General features: G+C 39.3%; 2 protein-coding genes across 3 annotated transcripts; one reads left to right on the top strand and one right to left on the bottom strand.

Annotated features, from left to right (window-relative positions):
* Positions 1-1978: 1978 nt before the first annotated feature.
* Positions 1979-4961, top strand: LOC103973567 (small ribosomal subunit protein uS5y/uS5u/uS5v). The gene is made up of 2 exons (XM_009388174.3): positions 1979-2710; positions 4639-4961. The coding sequence occupies exons 1-2, from the start codon at positions 2045-2047 to the stop codon at positions 4792-4794; spliced, it is 822 nt and encodes a 273-aa protein (XP_009386449.1). The 5' UTR covers positions 1979-2044; the 3' UTR covers positions 4795-4961.
* Positions 4962-6219: 1258 nt separating this feature from the next.
* Positions 6220-15229, bottom strand: LOC135593388 (probable cellulose synthase A catalytic subunit 8 [UDP-forming]). 2 transcript variants are annotated; one of them, XM_065083376.1, is made up of 15 exons: positions 14988-15229; positions 14693-14835; positions 14341-14533; positions 14024-14244; positions 13850-13940; positions 13561-13738; positions 11798-12064; positions 11340-11685; positions 11120-11257; positions 10769-10894; positions 10435-10647; positions 9797-10061; positions 8734-8936; positions 7247-7597; positions 6220-6933 (listed from the first exon to the last, which is right to left on the bottom strand). In XM_065083376.1, exons 2-15 carry the CDS (start codon positions 14714-14716, stop codon positions 6349-6351), a joined length of 3201 nt encoding a protein of 1066 aa, XP_064939448.1. In that variant the 5' UTR covers positions 14717-14835; positions 14988-15229; the 3' UTR covers positions 6220-6348. The 2 variants fall into 2 exon arrangements, with proteins under 2 accessions (XP_064939448.1, XP_064939447.1); XM_065083375.1 differs by having other exon boundaries at positions 14693-14832.
* Between the last annotated feature and the right edge of the window lie 363 nt (positions 15230-15592).

Below are 15592 nucleotides of genomic sequence, written 5' to 3'. Positions count from 1 at the left end.
GCGGATTTGATCTATTTCCTTTTAGCCTAAAGAAAATATAAGGTTTGATGGGGGCTTCAGCTTTTAACAAGAAGGAAAGATTTGTTTATATTTTTGTTTGAGAAAAAAATATCCTTTCAGTCTTTTTTATGTCACCCAAAATTTTTCACTAATGTTTTTCTTAATCTCTTATGTAATATCCTCTTATCCCTCTTGAATATTAATAGCTAATCCTTGACTTTAAAGGGAAGCTCTATCATCAAATGTATCTTTAATCTTTTTGATAATTGAGGCTCATGATTAAGGACTTGGTATGATGATTGCATTTTGCTGGGAGCTTTCTATAGAATTGGTCTAAATTCGATAACAATATTAAGTACTGACTCTAAGGGAGGTGCCAGAGGTGTTGTCGAAAGGATTATCCTTTGTTGGGTCAATTATGCAAGTTAGGACAAGAATAAGCTTATAGTTTTTTCATACTTGTTGGACTCATTGAGTCAGATTAGTGAATGTTTCTACAAGGACAATAATGATGGGTGGAAAATCAATTATTTGAGGAGTTCTTTATGGAGGGTTTATTTTAGAGTTGTTAAATAAGTCATCATAAAACAAAAGGCCAAGAATAAAAAATATCTTATTTCTTATCATTCTTAAATTCAGATTTGGAAAAGCAATATCGTTCATATTTACCCAATCAAAATTCTAATTAATCAACATATTGATTCATTTTGGAACAAACCAAAGTCAACTTTTATGTTTATCAAGTTTGAGATATTAGAAAGAGAGATTTGGGTCGAGACCATATAAAAACTACATTAGAGATGTAACTAGCATGGCATAGCTCCTTTGAAGCATAAATAAGAAAGAATGAATATTACACTTATGCCACCCAAAATCTTACCAATCATTCGCTAATGTTTCTCTTAATCTCTTGCACAATATCCTCTGGATGTTGATTCCTCGTGAATATGAATAACTAATTCTCGACTTTAAAAGGAAGCTTCGTTATTGAATGTGTTTAACCTTTTTGATAGTTCAGACTCATGATTGGGGACTTGGTATGGTGACTATACTTTGTTGAAAGATTCCTATGGAACTAGTCTAGATTTGATAACAATATTAAATATTGACTTTAGGAGAGATGCTAGAGGTGTTGTCAAAAGGATTATCCGTTGAGTCAATTATACAAGTTGGGACAAGAATGAGTTAATAGTTTTCTTATATTTACTAGACTCATTGAATCATATTAGTAAAGGTTTCAAAAGTTAGTTATTTGAGAAGTTGAGGATTTATTTTAGAGTTGTTAAATAGTCGACGTAACTCAGCAAGGGGGTTGGAGGATTTGGTCAAGTAATAAAGTAATAAAAGTGAAAGAGAGATTGCCCTTGAGAACATACATGAGTGACCTTTTCTTTAATAGTGTTGGGAGTGACCATTGCGGGCATGACCATGAGAAATACTTGGAACCGTTACTAGAATTGTTCGATGATCAATGAACAATGAAATCGTGCATCGTATCATCGGCTATGGTTTATGTTTTAACAGCTCGTCATGAGCTTGTGACTGCTAGGTGTTGTTATCATGACAATATACATGCTAGCATCTCTTTTAGTGCCATGTAGTTTGTTAGTTGATGAGTCAGATGGACGTAATGTATCAATCATCGGGATGTGTATGTATCGTCTTCCCCTCTATCAATCATCACAAGCAATGCTGAGGACTGTCATATAATTTATGAGAAAATAAGGATGCTTTCTAAAAAGTGAAAAAAAAAATAAATTATAAATAATTTTCAGTCACCGAATTCTGTCATCTCAGATATCAACGGAAGCAATTATGGAACCAAATCCAATCGGGTCGAGTTCGAACTCGAACCAAAACCAAAGGGTTAGACAGGAACGACCTGCTATCGGTAATCACACCTGCGGTGAGATCACTTTTAGGGTTAGCATTCGTCTCCGATATAAAAGCAGAGCCTCCCTCAGTCGGTAGCGCCTCTCTCTCTCTCTCTCTCCTCTCTCTCTTTCTCTGACGCCGCCTCGTCTCTTCCAATTCTTTCATCTTCATGGCAGAGCGCGGTGGAGATCGTGGTGGCTTTGGGCGTGGGTTTGGCCGCGGTCGAGGTGACCGTGGCCGTGGCCGTGGCGACCGAGGCCGTGGGCGTCGCGGCGGCCGACGCGAGGAGGAGGAGAAGTGGGTGCCCGTCACCAAGCTCGGTCGCCTCGTCAAGGAGGGCAAGATCACCAGCCTCGAGCAGATCTACCTACACTCCCTCCCCGTGAAGGAGCACCAGATCATCGACACCCTCCTCGGTGGACGCCTTAAGGATGAGGTCATGAAGATCATGCCTGTCCAGAAGCAGACCCGCGCCGGCCAGCGCACCCGCTTCAAGGCCTTCGTCGTCGTCGGCGACACTGATGGCCACGTGGGCCTCGGCGTCAAGTGCGCCAAGGAGGTCGCCACCGCAATCCGCGGCGCCATCATCCTGGCCAAGCTATCGGTTATCCCCGTCAGGAGAGGTTACTGGGGGAACAAGATCGGCAAGCCCCACACCGTGCCCTGCAAGGTCACGGGGAAGTGCGGGTCGGTCACTGTCCGCATGGTGCCCGCACCAAGGGGGGCGGGGATCGTTGCTGCCCGTGTGCCGAAGAAGGTGCTCCAATTTGCTGGGATAGAGGACGTGTTCACCTCGTCCCGTGGCTCCACCAAGACTCTGGGAAACTTTGTCAAGGTCTGTGTTTCGTGTTCACTATTGTGTTGCTTTACTTTGTGCGATGGACTGTGGTTGTGTTGGTTTCTTATAACAATTCCTAGGAATGCATCAACCTCGTTTATGTGTTTGTCCGCGTTCGTGCATGTCAATGCTTCTACGTTTTATTTGCTCTTTTATTAGTGCCTGTGTTTTGTGGCCCATCTTTGTGATGGGCTAATAGGCCTTGTTTACAAACATTATTGCAGCTAATAGGCTTTGTTTAGCTCTTTCCACCATATTTGGCTCCTACCAGCCACACCACCTATTGGAATAACATCTTTTGTTGTAAATGCTTAAATAGCTTGTGGGAGAATGCAATAGTTTAGAATACAGCTTAACGGCTGAGGATTTGTCCTTTTCTCGGGAGTACGAAGATGATAGTTCATTTAACATAAGCTCAGAGGTTAGACTAAACAAGTACTATAAGAAAATGTGCAGTTTGGTGAAGGTGCTACAAGGTTAAGATTTTGAGTATTGCTTTAATGAGGCTTATTTATTCTAACATGGTTTGTGGAGTCAGCTGACCACCCTGGTTTGGTCGTGTCAGTCTAGATTGGGGGCCACTGTTTCCTAGCTGTGATCTCTTTGAATTTTGGGGGATTATTGGGATTGCCTGAATTATTGGGTAAAAACCTGGGTTGACTTATTATTTCCATTTTCTGGTGGATCCAAATAGATCTATAGAGTGGCTTAGCTCTCCTCTTTTGAGGTTGTTTCCAGTCGGTTTCTTGGTTAGTCTTTAACCAGTCCTCTTTCTCACCATCATTTTTTTGTTGTCATGTTGATCAGAGATGATCTATTTTTATCTGTCTGAGTTGGTTTTTAGCCCTTTGAATTCTGGCCCCCAGCATTTTACATTTGAGTTGTTCTGTTTCCAAATTCTATGACAAATCTTGTGCTTGATCCACAGCATATGAACCTACAAATATTGTTATAGCTTTGTCTGGGCTGCACCAAGCTTTTTAGAAGGCCTAATCACTTGAGACATACATGTTCTGCAGTAGACTGAGTGGTCGTTCTTTTAAAGCTTAGTGTATGCATGGGAGCAAGTTATGTATGTGTGGCACCAAAGTTGTTGAGTCTTTTGATCCAAATTTGCTGGTTGACTCTGCCTGAGAGCAGGCAGAAACAGTCGAACCCATGGTCATGAATGGCCTATTCGAGAAAGATTGGTGTGGAGGAGAGAATGTTGTATGTTCCTGATCCAACAATAGCAGATTGACAGCAATCGAGAAGAGGAAGAATTGGAGAGGAGCGGTGGGCACTAGGAGGCTTAGCCATGATGGTTGGTGGTGAGAGCTTGGAGGAAGATAAGTGGAAAGGGGAGAAGAGAGCAAAAAGCAAGGGAAGACTTGTTATGCTATCCCCCTCTGGCCTAAAAGAAATCACTCGTAAAAGAATCTCTTTCTACTTGAACAATAGAGATTTGTTATTGTCATAGATGAAGTTTGATTGCTTCAGTCCTCCTGGCTTTGAAAAGAAGTTTAATATTTGTACCAACATGACCACCTAACATTGTTGATTTGTTGCTGAAACTAAGGAGAGAAGAAAAAAAAAAGAAGAAGAAACTAGAAGGTTTAAAAGGATTGTTATCTTTTTTTCTGGTTGAAATGCCAATTCTCATTTTAGTTCACTCAATCTGATTTTGATCCTCTTTTGACATACTGATGTCGTCATATTACTTTCCAAGAAATTATTGGCCCCTTGAAACAATTTATGATTGTTTTTTTTTTTTGTTTTTACCTTTTGGTTATTGGCTTATATGAACCTCCTGAGGTCTGCTATGATTATGATGTTTTGTAAATTCACAAGTGTTTGTGGAATAAATTTACTGGTATATGCCAATATTTTGTGTTTTTACACAATGCGCAAGTTACATAAGCAAGTTGATGCCTTTGTCTGTGCAGGCTACATTTGAGTGTCTCATGAAGACATATGGCTTCCTGACACCGGATTTCTGGATGGAGACTCGTTTCAGCAAATCTCCCTTCCAGGAGTACACAGACTTGCTTGCAAAGCCAACCAAGGCAATAATTCTGGAGAACACCGAGAGGGTTGAATGAAGCTTTAGGATGATGCATGCCTTCTTTCAGTTTGCTTTGGCTTTATTTTTTGACAAGGTAACGAGTTAATTTACGTCAGTGTATTAATTTACTTCTCTTTTGCTTGGTGTGACAATTTTATGTTACTTTTAGTATTTATTTATTTCACATTCCGAGCTATTATTATATTTTGGAAGTATGATAGACCTAATCTATGATTGATTGTAGAGTTGAGTTACCACCCTTTGATCTTGATAGCCCAACCGTAAACAAAACTCTTAGTTAGTGTTACGAATCAAGTATTTTAACAGTTTCTTGCAATGTTTCTTCTGGCCATTAGATTGAGAAAATTATATCGAAGTAAGATAAATTTCTTGTCGCCTCCAAAAGGGCAGACTATCTTACTCTTGTTCACGTATAATGCAAGTTGAGCGCTAAAGATTGTTCTTGTCCTATTTTCTTTCGACCGCAAGGAGCGAGAGCAATCAATTAGTCCAATATCCTCATGTCCTATTTTATTTTCTTGTAGATAGAATACTCTCTCTCTCTCTCTCTCTCTCTCTCTCTCTCTCTTCCACCCATGCTTGTGAACATTTTCTCGTAGGATTTATTTCAGAAGAAACCACCTTTCGGTAACAATCATCGACACCAAATAAGCACCTGAAATTAAGATAGGGTTGTAGCATGATGCAATGATGACCAATCTGATATGATGCACCATTACGATGGAGAAACGACAACACTTTACCCAACAAAACAAAAACAGAAAGAAAGAAGGGAGCAGCCCCCATCACACTGCATCTATTATTTTATTTTATTTTTATTTTTTAAAATAAAAATATATTATTATATTAAATGATGCGATGTCCATAATGGTCGTACATATATTCAAATATGAAATGCATTTACTTATGTAATAATATACACTACATTCAATTAGGATGGCATTGCAAGGAGGCACTTGATACTTGATGATTCGATTAGGATGTATTGCAAGGAGGAGGAACCTAACCTTGTTAGCAGAGAACCGCACCCCACCCCACCGTTCCATAGGAACAATTCACACCATATAAGCACCCCAAAATAAATTGGGATATTGCTGTAATTTCAAACTCCCTGCATCCATCATGCCAATGGTCGATTTGATAAAATGCACCATTCATAGAGCCATGATTTCAAACTCCAGTAAGTTCTCTCATCATGTAATAACGAGTACAGGGCTATTTCCACAAACTAGGGAAGAGAAAAAAAATAAAAAAAAATAAAAAAAAACAAAACAAAAGAAAACATCCATACACCGAGGGGCGATCTACCGATAACTACAATAGTCGTTTCATTTATCTCATATATTATGCTTCATCACGCAAACAATTGAATTTTTAAATTGATGCAAAGTCCAATCAAGTCTCGGAACAGCAGCAGCAACTACTCACAAAACAAAGCAAGTAAAATAAAGAATAATTTAAATGATAATTTAATAGGACATACAAGAGATACATCTTCATACATATGATATATATAAAACTTGTACAGGGATACCACTCTTCAGACATGAGAAGCAAACAGTTCCATATTCTAGCAATTGATACCACATTGCTGTACGTCTGGTCCGGTTACTCTAGTAGTGAAAGGATCAACTCGGACCCATAACAAGGAAAAGATTGAAGCAAGTAGAATGGACCACACCACGACGATTGTAGGCGTACGGTTCTGTCTCCCCATCAGACCCTTGAGGAAGGGGTACAGGTGAACAATCACCCAGAAAGCAAAGAAGAGCTTCCCAAACAGCGGACCCCATGACTGGTATCCACTGTTAATGGCATAGGAGATTCCAGCAACCACACCAACCAGATTTACAATGAGAAGTGTGGTTGGTGGTATCAAAAGAGTAGTCCACTTGAACATGTAGAGCTCGGCAAAGTCACCGTCTTCATCAGACGCTTTGGAAGTAACAGTGAAGTTTGTGTCAATACCAGCAAGAACTTTCAGTAGACCTTGGAAAACTGCAAAGAGATGGGATGAGACGCCACCGATGACCCAAAATTGTTCATTCCTCCACCATTCATCAATCCCAACACCACTCCACCTCATTTCCAGAATGCCAGTAGCGAAAATGGAAAGGAAGAGAGAGATGAACCAGATACTTGCAATGTTGCTAATCTGCAAATTGATTAAAGTTGGTTAGTCCACGACAGAGTGAATTATCATCTGGCTATAATGGTTTCAGCTTTGAAGAATCAGATCAAGTGATAAGTTCTGTGCCTAAAACAAAAATTATTATTCCACCAGATGAAAATCACAGAACATGTTCATAAAATGTACTCTTCAGTAATAGATCTTGCTCAAACATTATTAGCAGCCTTGAAGATGGCTCAAGGCTTTGTCACCTAAGGCAAGGGAAATCATGCATAAAAAGTCATGGACCTATTGATATCTAAAATCAGCAAAGAACCTAACAAGGTAATGTTCGTACCTGGGGAATAATGAATTTTCCTGTAAGTAAACAGATGGCCGGCAGTGTGCAGTATAACAGGAGGGGAAGTGAAGTGAGCGGGTAAATGGTGGTGTTGATGTATGCAAATCTTTCCAAGAACTTCAATCGTCCTCCATAACCATACCATATTGGGCAGTGACGGCTAAAGAGAATCTCAACAGATCCCAAGGCCCATCGAAGCACTTGGTTCAGACGATCTGAAAGATTGATAGGAGCAGACCCTTTGAATGCTGGACGCTTAGGCATGCAGTAGATTGATTTCCAACCACGGGCATGCATCTTGAATCCGGTGAGAATATCTTCTGTCACAGAACCATAAATCCACCCTATCTGTATCAACAAATAACAGTTTTTATCAAACTTCCAGCATCTTCACACAAGGACATGAAAATAACTTCTTAGCTCATAAATTTTTCAAGTACTGCAGAAAGCGTATGCCATCTTTAGAGCCTTACAGTAATTTTAGCATTCTTAAGCCACTCTACTAAAAGTTCAGACAAAGGATATCCTAATGCTTCTATCCAAATATTTTATCCTTTTGCCATCCATTATTGACAATTAAATTTATCTGATGTCAACAATTTCTTCCAGCAAACCTCAGCAACAATTGAATGCAGAAGTGAGCATAAGAAAGCAAGGAAAGCAGAGATGAGTAAGCAGGATAAGCACAGATTTTGATGTTCTAACAAATAAGGGTGCACTATAACACAGAAATGACAGATGAAAATTAGGTGTTTAGTGATGGTGAATCCTAATCAACTAATCTGATTATATCAGAAGTTTGGAATTTTATGTTTGTTGCACAGATCTAATTGTTTGTCTATTTTAAGATCTTGCTATGGACTGTGCTCAGGGTAACTCCAGTACACTATTGGTAGTAGTCTCAGAAAATGGTGCATCTATCTCAAGCTACCTGTTGAAGTGTTAAAAATCAAGGTTCGCCGTATCGCAGCATACCACTCGATATGAGCGATATGTACCGGTTCGACAGGGGACTAGTACTAACGGTATATTGGTATACTCCCATGTATCATGTGTTAGTACACTTTGATACGTGCCATACTGATAATTGATCGGTACACCGATAAGGCAAACCATGTTAAGAATTATTTTCAATTCATGGGACATGCAACACCCATTGTTTTTATTAATTCTATTTGTAGTGATACTCCAAAGTGCTGCATATTTGATGTTGCCAAGTCCTAGTTATCCTGGTAATGCCTAGTGAAATTGTTCATTTGAATCACCGGAAATGATATTGAAGTTTATTTTTCCAAAACTCTGGTTTTCTAAAGGTTTATTTTAAATTTTAAATAGAGGTGGAGGTTACTTTCAATCCAACTATGGATGCTATATTTGACTAACACATATAAGCTTTGGTATTCAGAAGAAAGTGAGACACAATAATATCTGAAAAGGGAATAAGCATGAATGAGGAAGAGTGGATCATGTGCCCATTTGCATACCTCACTTCCCCACTCTGTCTTGTCCTCATAGCCACAGCTGATGACATGGATGGCTTCTTTCAAAAGAGACTCAGGAGTTGCAGATTGAGGAACACCACCATTTTCCATTAATGTTGAGGCAACAAAGACAGCTGATTGGCCAAACCTTTTCTCCAGGCTCATTTGTGACATGAGCAATGACTTCTCATCATCAAATCCAGCACCTAGTTTTTACCCAAAAAGCAAATTAATAAGTGTAAGCTTTAGCAGATAAAGAATATCTCAAGTATGATGTATTTTGCTACATTAAATTAAGGTTACTACGTATGGTAAGCACCAGAATGATGCAATTCTCTTCAGACTATTAAAAAAAATGCATCAAGTGTCAACAGATAGATGACTTATTTGAAGTATGGGTGCCGAGATCTAATAATACAAATTATATAATAACAAGCCACAAGGATCTAATTGTTTGGGAGTGGCTACATGGATAGTTGTCTGCAATTTTTCTATGTTAAGAGATCAGTAGTTGAGCATTGAGATCTCATGTAACAACTTATTTCACTGTCCTTTTTGTTTGGTGCACCCTACTAGTATACATCAATGTGTTCACTAGTGAACATTCATGAATAAAATGTGGAACTGTCAAAAATTTTGTGCAGATATTTAAATTCTTATGAAAAATTAATAATAAAAGTTTTCCATGCATATGATACATATTGGTGTATTCCTGGCATGAATTCTCACAACAAACTTACACTAACCATGATGGTCAGTGCTCCAGTGCGGGACATCTTGTCACTAATGTATGATGGTGTTAGTTGAAAAGGGACAAGAAGGAAACTATAAAAATTATATATAAGAATTGTTTGTCAATATGCTGCTATTTAGCATGGAAAAACCTAAAGATGGCTTTCCTTTTTTCTTCTTATTCAAGCGAATGTCATGATTCTGAGTTTAAACTGAAAGGCTAAAATGCAATTGCTAAAAACAAGCACTTCAAGATCTGAAATTTTCAGATATAGAATAATGCTACAATTAAGTTCCACATTTTTTGCTAAAACAGCAAAATAAAGCAAATTACCTTCAACGCCCTCTTCTATATCTTCTAAATTAAATATTGGGACAGTGTTATCCACATGCTTGCTTGACTTTTTCTTTTCTGAACTTTTCTTGCTTGATTTAGAGTTCTTTTTATGTGAGCCACCGGACCAGAGAGAGAAGAAGCCCTTCTTTTTTTGCTTGTTCTTGATTGGAGGTTCATAACCATACAGTGCAGTTCGGTTGAAAACACATCCTGTACCCACATAAACGGGACCTTGGATACCATCTAGGCCTCTTAAGTTGATCTATAGTGAAAAGCATAGAAAACAGGAATCGGTCAGAACATGCAGAAGATGATTCTAATGCCATTATTTTCTGTATGTATGTTTGCATGATTGTTTCTTTAGACATCTTCGGTTAGAAGAATAGGCTATGGAGCTAACAATAGAAACCATATATACAATGTAATCCATCAAGCAACATGTTAGGTGGCATTTTGTACAGCTAGGCCATAATGATGTATGTCATCATTGTGTTATGTCAATTTTTTGGTTGGATTTACAAAAAAACCATTGATTCAAAAGACTAAATTGCCTAGTCGATGCCAAGGCTTATCCACAATCATCCAACCTAGGGCTGTAAAAAATTATAAAAGCTCGGAAATATATCTGCACTTACATCGAAAAACACTGTGTTACGGTTGGCATATCGATCATTCCTATCAATACCATCAAACCTCTGCGGAAACTGCACATAACAAATTTGCCTTCCAAGATTTGGATCCATAAGAAAGCACATTGCCTCCCTCAAAGCCTTGCTGTTGTTTATGTAGTGATCACAATCAAGATTCAACATGAAGGGCCCATTGGTAAGGACTGCTGACACACGTACCTACTCAGGAGCTTATACAGATTAGCAATAAACATTCTTATCTAACTGAACTATGATTTACCTAGTATAAATACATGCCAAATTCACATATATATGCCAAATCATGCATTGAGGTACTCACAAGAGCATTCATAGCACCAGCCTTCTTGTGATGTTGGAAACCTGGACGTTTCTCACGAGATACATAAACTAATCGTGGCAGTTCATTACCCTCAGTATCAAGCCCTCCACTATGACCCAAGAAAACCTGATAAATTAAATGACAGAAGATGATTCTGAGAAACCAATATTCTTTTAACGGAACATGTTGCACTAGCAATCACCATTTTCAGTAAATGTTAAGAAATAACAATGAACATGTCATGATGTATATAAGATTGATAAGCATACTTGATGAGAAAATGTGCTTCAACATGCCAAAAGCATTAATAAGCATTCTTTAGATGTTTCTTCATAACAGAAATCCACCAACCTGGATCATTCCAGGATGATCTCTGGTGTTATTCCCAGGCCACGGTGTGCCATCTTGCATGATCCATCCCTCATCTGGAACTTTCTGTGCCTTTGCAACAAGGCCATTAATGCAAATTTTAAATTCTTCATATTCTCTCTGGAATGAAAATATTGATGTTTAGAGAACACGCAAAAGGATACCAGTGTAGTCAATTTTAAATTTAGGAAAAACTAGACACCTTCATTGCCCTGCGATCTTTCACAAATGTAGGTTGAACCTTATCCTTGAGGTAATCAATCTTCTGTGAGAAGTACCATTCAGGAGCTCGGGGCTCGATACTGTATTTTTTGCAGAAAGGAACCCATTTTCTAGCAAACTCTGATGTTTCAGATAGTGCTTCAAATGTCAGCATAGCAGCACCATCATCAGAGACATAGCAAGAAACCTTGTCGACAGGGTAATCAACAGCAAGAATTGATAACACGGTGTTGGCTGTGACAAGAGGAGGCTCTTTCAAAGGATCAACAGTACTAACGAAAATGTCAACAGCAGCCAGCTCAGATGGTTCACCTTCTCTATCGTATCTGTTGTTTTAAGTGGAACATAGTCAATAATTGATCTGGCTACTTAAGACTACAGTAGTTAACCAAGGACAAGAACACTTGACAGGAAAATTCGGAAACCATGAAGAATTACCTTATTGCCAGTCTGTCAAGATAAGTTTCACGATTCACAGGAAACCATTTGGGAAACTGATCCAAAATCCATGATATAGCAAACCATATCTCACATATTACAGACAACAACCATAAGGCATACGCATTGTGAACAGGATTGGTGATACGATAGTGGAGAAAAATACATAGGATCACAAGTCGTAATACAATGACCATCCTGTATGGGTTTATCCTGGAAGATGAAATAGGTACTTTCCTAGAAAGAGGCTGACGGGCTTCATCATTCCTGCATCACAAAAACAATGTTACTTTTCATTTAAATAAGACACGGTCAGGTATATTTTCGGAGGCCTAAGAAAGATATGAACATTGTTAAATGGTTATACATTTAAATAGGCCAGACCACAGTTTGGCTTGAACCGGAACCGAATTGGATAGGCGGTTCGTTGGTTCTAAACCGAACCAGAACCAACACCCGATAGTTTGGTTCCGATTCCTAGGTTTGGAAAACTAGAACCGTCGATTTTGAAACTAGCAATTCTGATTCCGGTTTGAACCGTCGATTCCGTAATTTTAAATTATTTTTTATTATTTAGAAATAAATTTATGAATTTCTTTTATGTTTTAAATTTTTTAATTAAAAATAATAAAACATTGGTGGTTCAAACTGGAACTAAAACCATCAGTTCCATTCTGATTTCAAAATCAGAACTTGCCGATTCAGTTTCGATTCCTGGTGTTGGGGAACCGGAATCGCCAGTTCTGAAACCATGGTAAGGGCTACATTTAAACCATGGCAAGAAAAAGAGTCTCTAGCACTTTTATTAATGACCAAACTTAAAAGTATATTCTCAACCTTCGCATAATTGAAAAGAAATAAATAGTTTAACTTGATAAAAAAAAAACCAAGGGCTGTTTCTTTCCTAAAAGCCATTTGGACTCATTTCCAACTTCTGATGCTACAAGTGGTTGATTTAAAAAAATATAAAAAAATGTCAGAAAAGGGAGACACAGTGAGCTGGACATAAAAAAGATGCCCTTTTAAGATTATTAAAATTGAACTAGATATAGAAAAACAAAGAAGACAGAAGATCAATGTCTCACCTTGAATCTGGTTATAATCATACTCACGAGAGTATTAAGGTCAAAATATTCGTACAAGTCTAAAATGAATGATGTTGAAACCAACTGAGATCATAGTTTCTAGGAAACCAAGGCAATAGCATATTCTTCTCTGCTGAAAAGCAGTTCTGCAAGAGGTTAAAGCTAGAAGTGTGTTTTGATTGTGAATTTGAGATAACTAAATTATTAAAGAATTCCACTATTTTGCATGGAGCATGCAGATAACCTGGATGAAGGTTTCTTGGAATACAACTAACTTAAACAAGCTAATTACTCCATAATGTCATTTGGGGAGACGGGAAAATTAATCAGTGAAGTGACTGGAGATTGTAGTACTTAGGATGAATCTATATGCCTTGACACAGACATTGATGCTAACACATCAGTTCTAATGAACTATCCATTAATCAATAAGAAAAAGGAACTGCAATTGATATTTTCATAGTGTATAAATTGCACTTAGAAAGCAACACAGATCCTCATTCCATTATATTTCTGATCTGGAGACCATTTCTGCTGCTTCGTATCAAGAAATCAAGCAAAAAAATTGAAAAGGCATCAATTTGCTACCAAACAAGTCAACACCAACATTCAAAACGAGGAAGATGAAACTCATATGCAGCACAAGGGAAAAAAACCTTAACAGAGGGAAGAACTCACAGTAAAGCATCATCCATATTATAATCAGTTGTTGCATCAATATCACCACCTCCCCTTCCTTCAGAAGGGGCATGACTAGTACCATTAGTCATTGGTGCTACATTTTTCTCCTGCTTCATCTTCCATCCATCAACTCTCTCTTTCCAGGCAACATTGCCAAATTCTCTGGATGTGTTAGCTGATCGACAAAGAAAAGACAACAATTTAAACACCTGAATCAGCAACAGCAAGGTATAAACAAATATTGACATCAAAATAACAACAATAAAACCAAGGATAAGTCACATACGTGACCGGAAAGGCAGTGGATGCACACGCTTTCCACCTCCTCCTGGGGACATCATATGATCAGGCGATGTCATAGGCAGTTCCCCTGAGAGCTGCAACAAGTTGATAAAAAGAATTTCACCCCGTGGAACAGAAACACTGATGTTCATGAGAGAATTAAAATAAAATCACATACCCCCTGGCTATGAGTGAGTAAGGGGATGTGATTCCGAGGAATCTCCCCGCTGTCATATTTTGGAGGACCAATGTCTTCCCCTTGTTCGTGGCTCATGTGCCAACCCAGCATGCGCTCAGTAATCTTTGGTTTCTGATCCTGATTACCAGTTGGATAATTGAAGTCACTCACGTCATCAGCATCTCCATCATCCCCTTCCTCTCCACGAACAGGTGGGCTTCCTGCACATTATGATAAAACAAAAGAACCAACTAAGATCCTGAATCGGCTCTTCTGTCTAAAAGCTTGAAAGACCATCTCAGGTCCGAAGCTAAAACCTCTGTGTCTCTTGTACTTGGTCTTGCACTGGGGACAAGACTGGTTCCCATCCTTCCTCTCGTACTCATAGCACGGCCTGCAGACGGGAAACCCACAAACGTCACAGGCGACAAATATATCACCGTCCACCGTCGTGCCGACACCATCGCCACAGATCTGGCACACCTGACCGCCGGAGTGCTTCCCAGGTTTCTACGTCCGGTCAAAATTAACCACATTTAACACGGTCTCAACCATGGATTGCAAGGAAGAAGATGATTTGAATCTCAAGATGGAAACTTTTTCCAGCAATAAGCTACGTTTCAGCTAAAAGCAATGAATGAAAACTACTTTTCAGGTGCACAAACATACCCCTTTCTCTCCGTCGACTTCCATGGCAAGTTTCTCAGCCAACAGAGCTAATTTCGATCACATCCGGAGAACAAATAGCTCAAATCTTAGCAGATCTCAGGCTTAACGCACCATATGGAATCAGATAAGACAACTTGCCCCTGCTAAAACCACATGCAATCAAGACGAACATTAAAGCATTGGATCTACTGAATCATTACCGCGCACCATCCATAAATGAACAGATCTACATCTAGAACGAGTCATTGGCATCAAAAACTCGAATTTCTTCATGAACAACAAAAAAGGACCTCACCTCTGACAATGGATTGTTCCCGAGAGCCACCAAAAGGGCCTCCTCTCCCGCTGCCGACACGAAAGACCAGGGGAGTGAGGGGTAGAATCTCAATCTCAATATGCAATTAACGGGAAGAGGCAGCGGGGGGAACGATAGCGACGCTCGAACAACGGGATCCGATTACCATATGCTTAATAGGAGACGGACGCCTCTCACTCCACCAGCTTCTCATGGACTGAGGCGGAGAAGACAGCAGACGAGGTTCTCAACACGCATTGGTATCCTCCCCAAACACGATGGAAGCCGATGTCCAAGTTTGCGCAGAATCCACCGTTGATAGAAGGATGGACGGCATCGATGCCGGAGTTGAACGTTTACATAGAAAGACCTCTCGGAGATTATCCCTCAACAGACTGGTGCAAGCTTCGAGCAACACCTCCTCAACCCGTTCAAACGCACACGAAAGGATACCCTAATCTTCATACCAGGGACCCACTAATAGGGCCCCTGAGATAGCCAATAAAGATTCAGTTACTCGTGTGCACGGAATGTGAGGAGCAGCGCGTTTGATTAATCTCATTTGCGTCATGTGTCACGAAGAGGCGACACGGTGGCAAATGACA

Source organism: Musa acuminata, chromosome BXJ1-9, assembly GCF_036884655.1.
Source record: "Musa acuminata AAA Group cultivar baxijiao chromosome BXJ1-9, Cavendish_Baxijiao_AAA, whole genome shotgun sequence".
In the NCBI taxonomy this organism is placed as follows: domain Eukaryota; kingdom Viridiplantae; phylum Streptophyta; class Magnoliopsida; order Zingiberales; family Musaceae; genus Musa; species Musa acuminata.
The sequence above is the reverse complement of the archived record's forward strand: the minus strand, read 5'-3'. Positions and strand labels throughout refer to the sequence as shown.

Coding starts and splice junctions, on each gene's coding strand:
- LOC103973567 (XM_009388174.3), top strand. CDS start 2,045: ATGGCAGAGCGCGGTGGAGATCGTGGTGGCTTTGGGCGTGGGTTTGGC. Junction 2,711..4,638: donor CTCTGGGAAACTTTGTCAAG/GTCTGTGTTTCG, acceptor TTGTCTGTGCAG/GCTACATTTGAGTGTCTCAT.
- LOC135593388 (XM_065083376.1), bottom strand. CDS start 14,716: ATGGAAGTCGACGGAGAGAAAGGG. Junction 14,245..14,340: donor CAAGTACAAGAGACACAGAG/GTTTTAGCTTCG, acceptor CATAATGTGCAG/GAAGCCCACCTGTTCGTGGA. Junction 13,941..14,023: donor TACTCACTCATAGCCAGGGG/GTATGTGATTTT, acceptor AACTTGTTGCAG/CTCTCAGGGGAACTGCCTAT.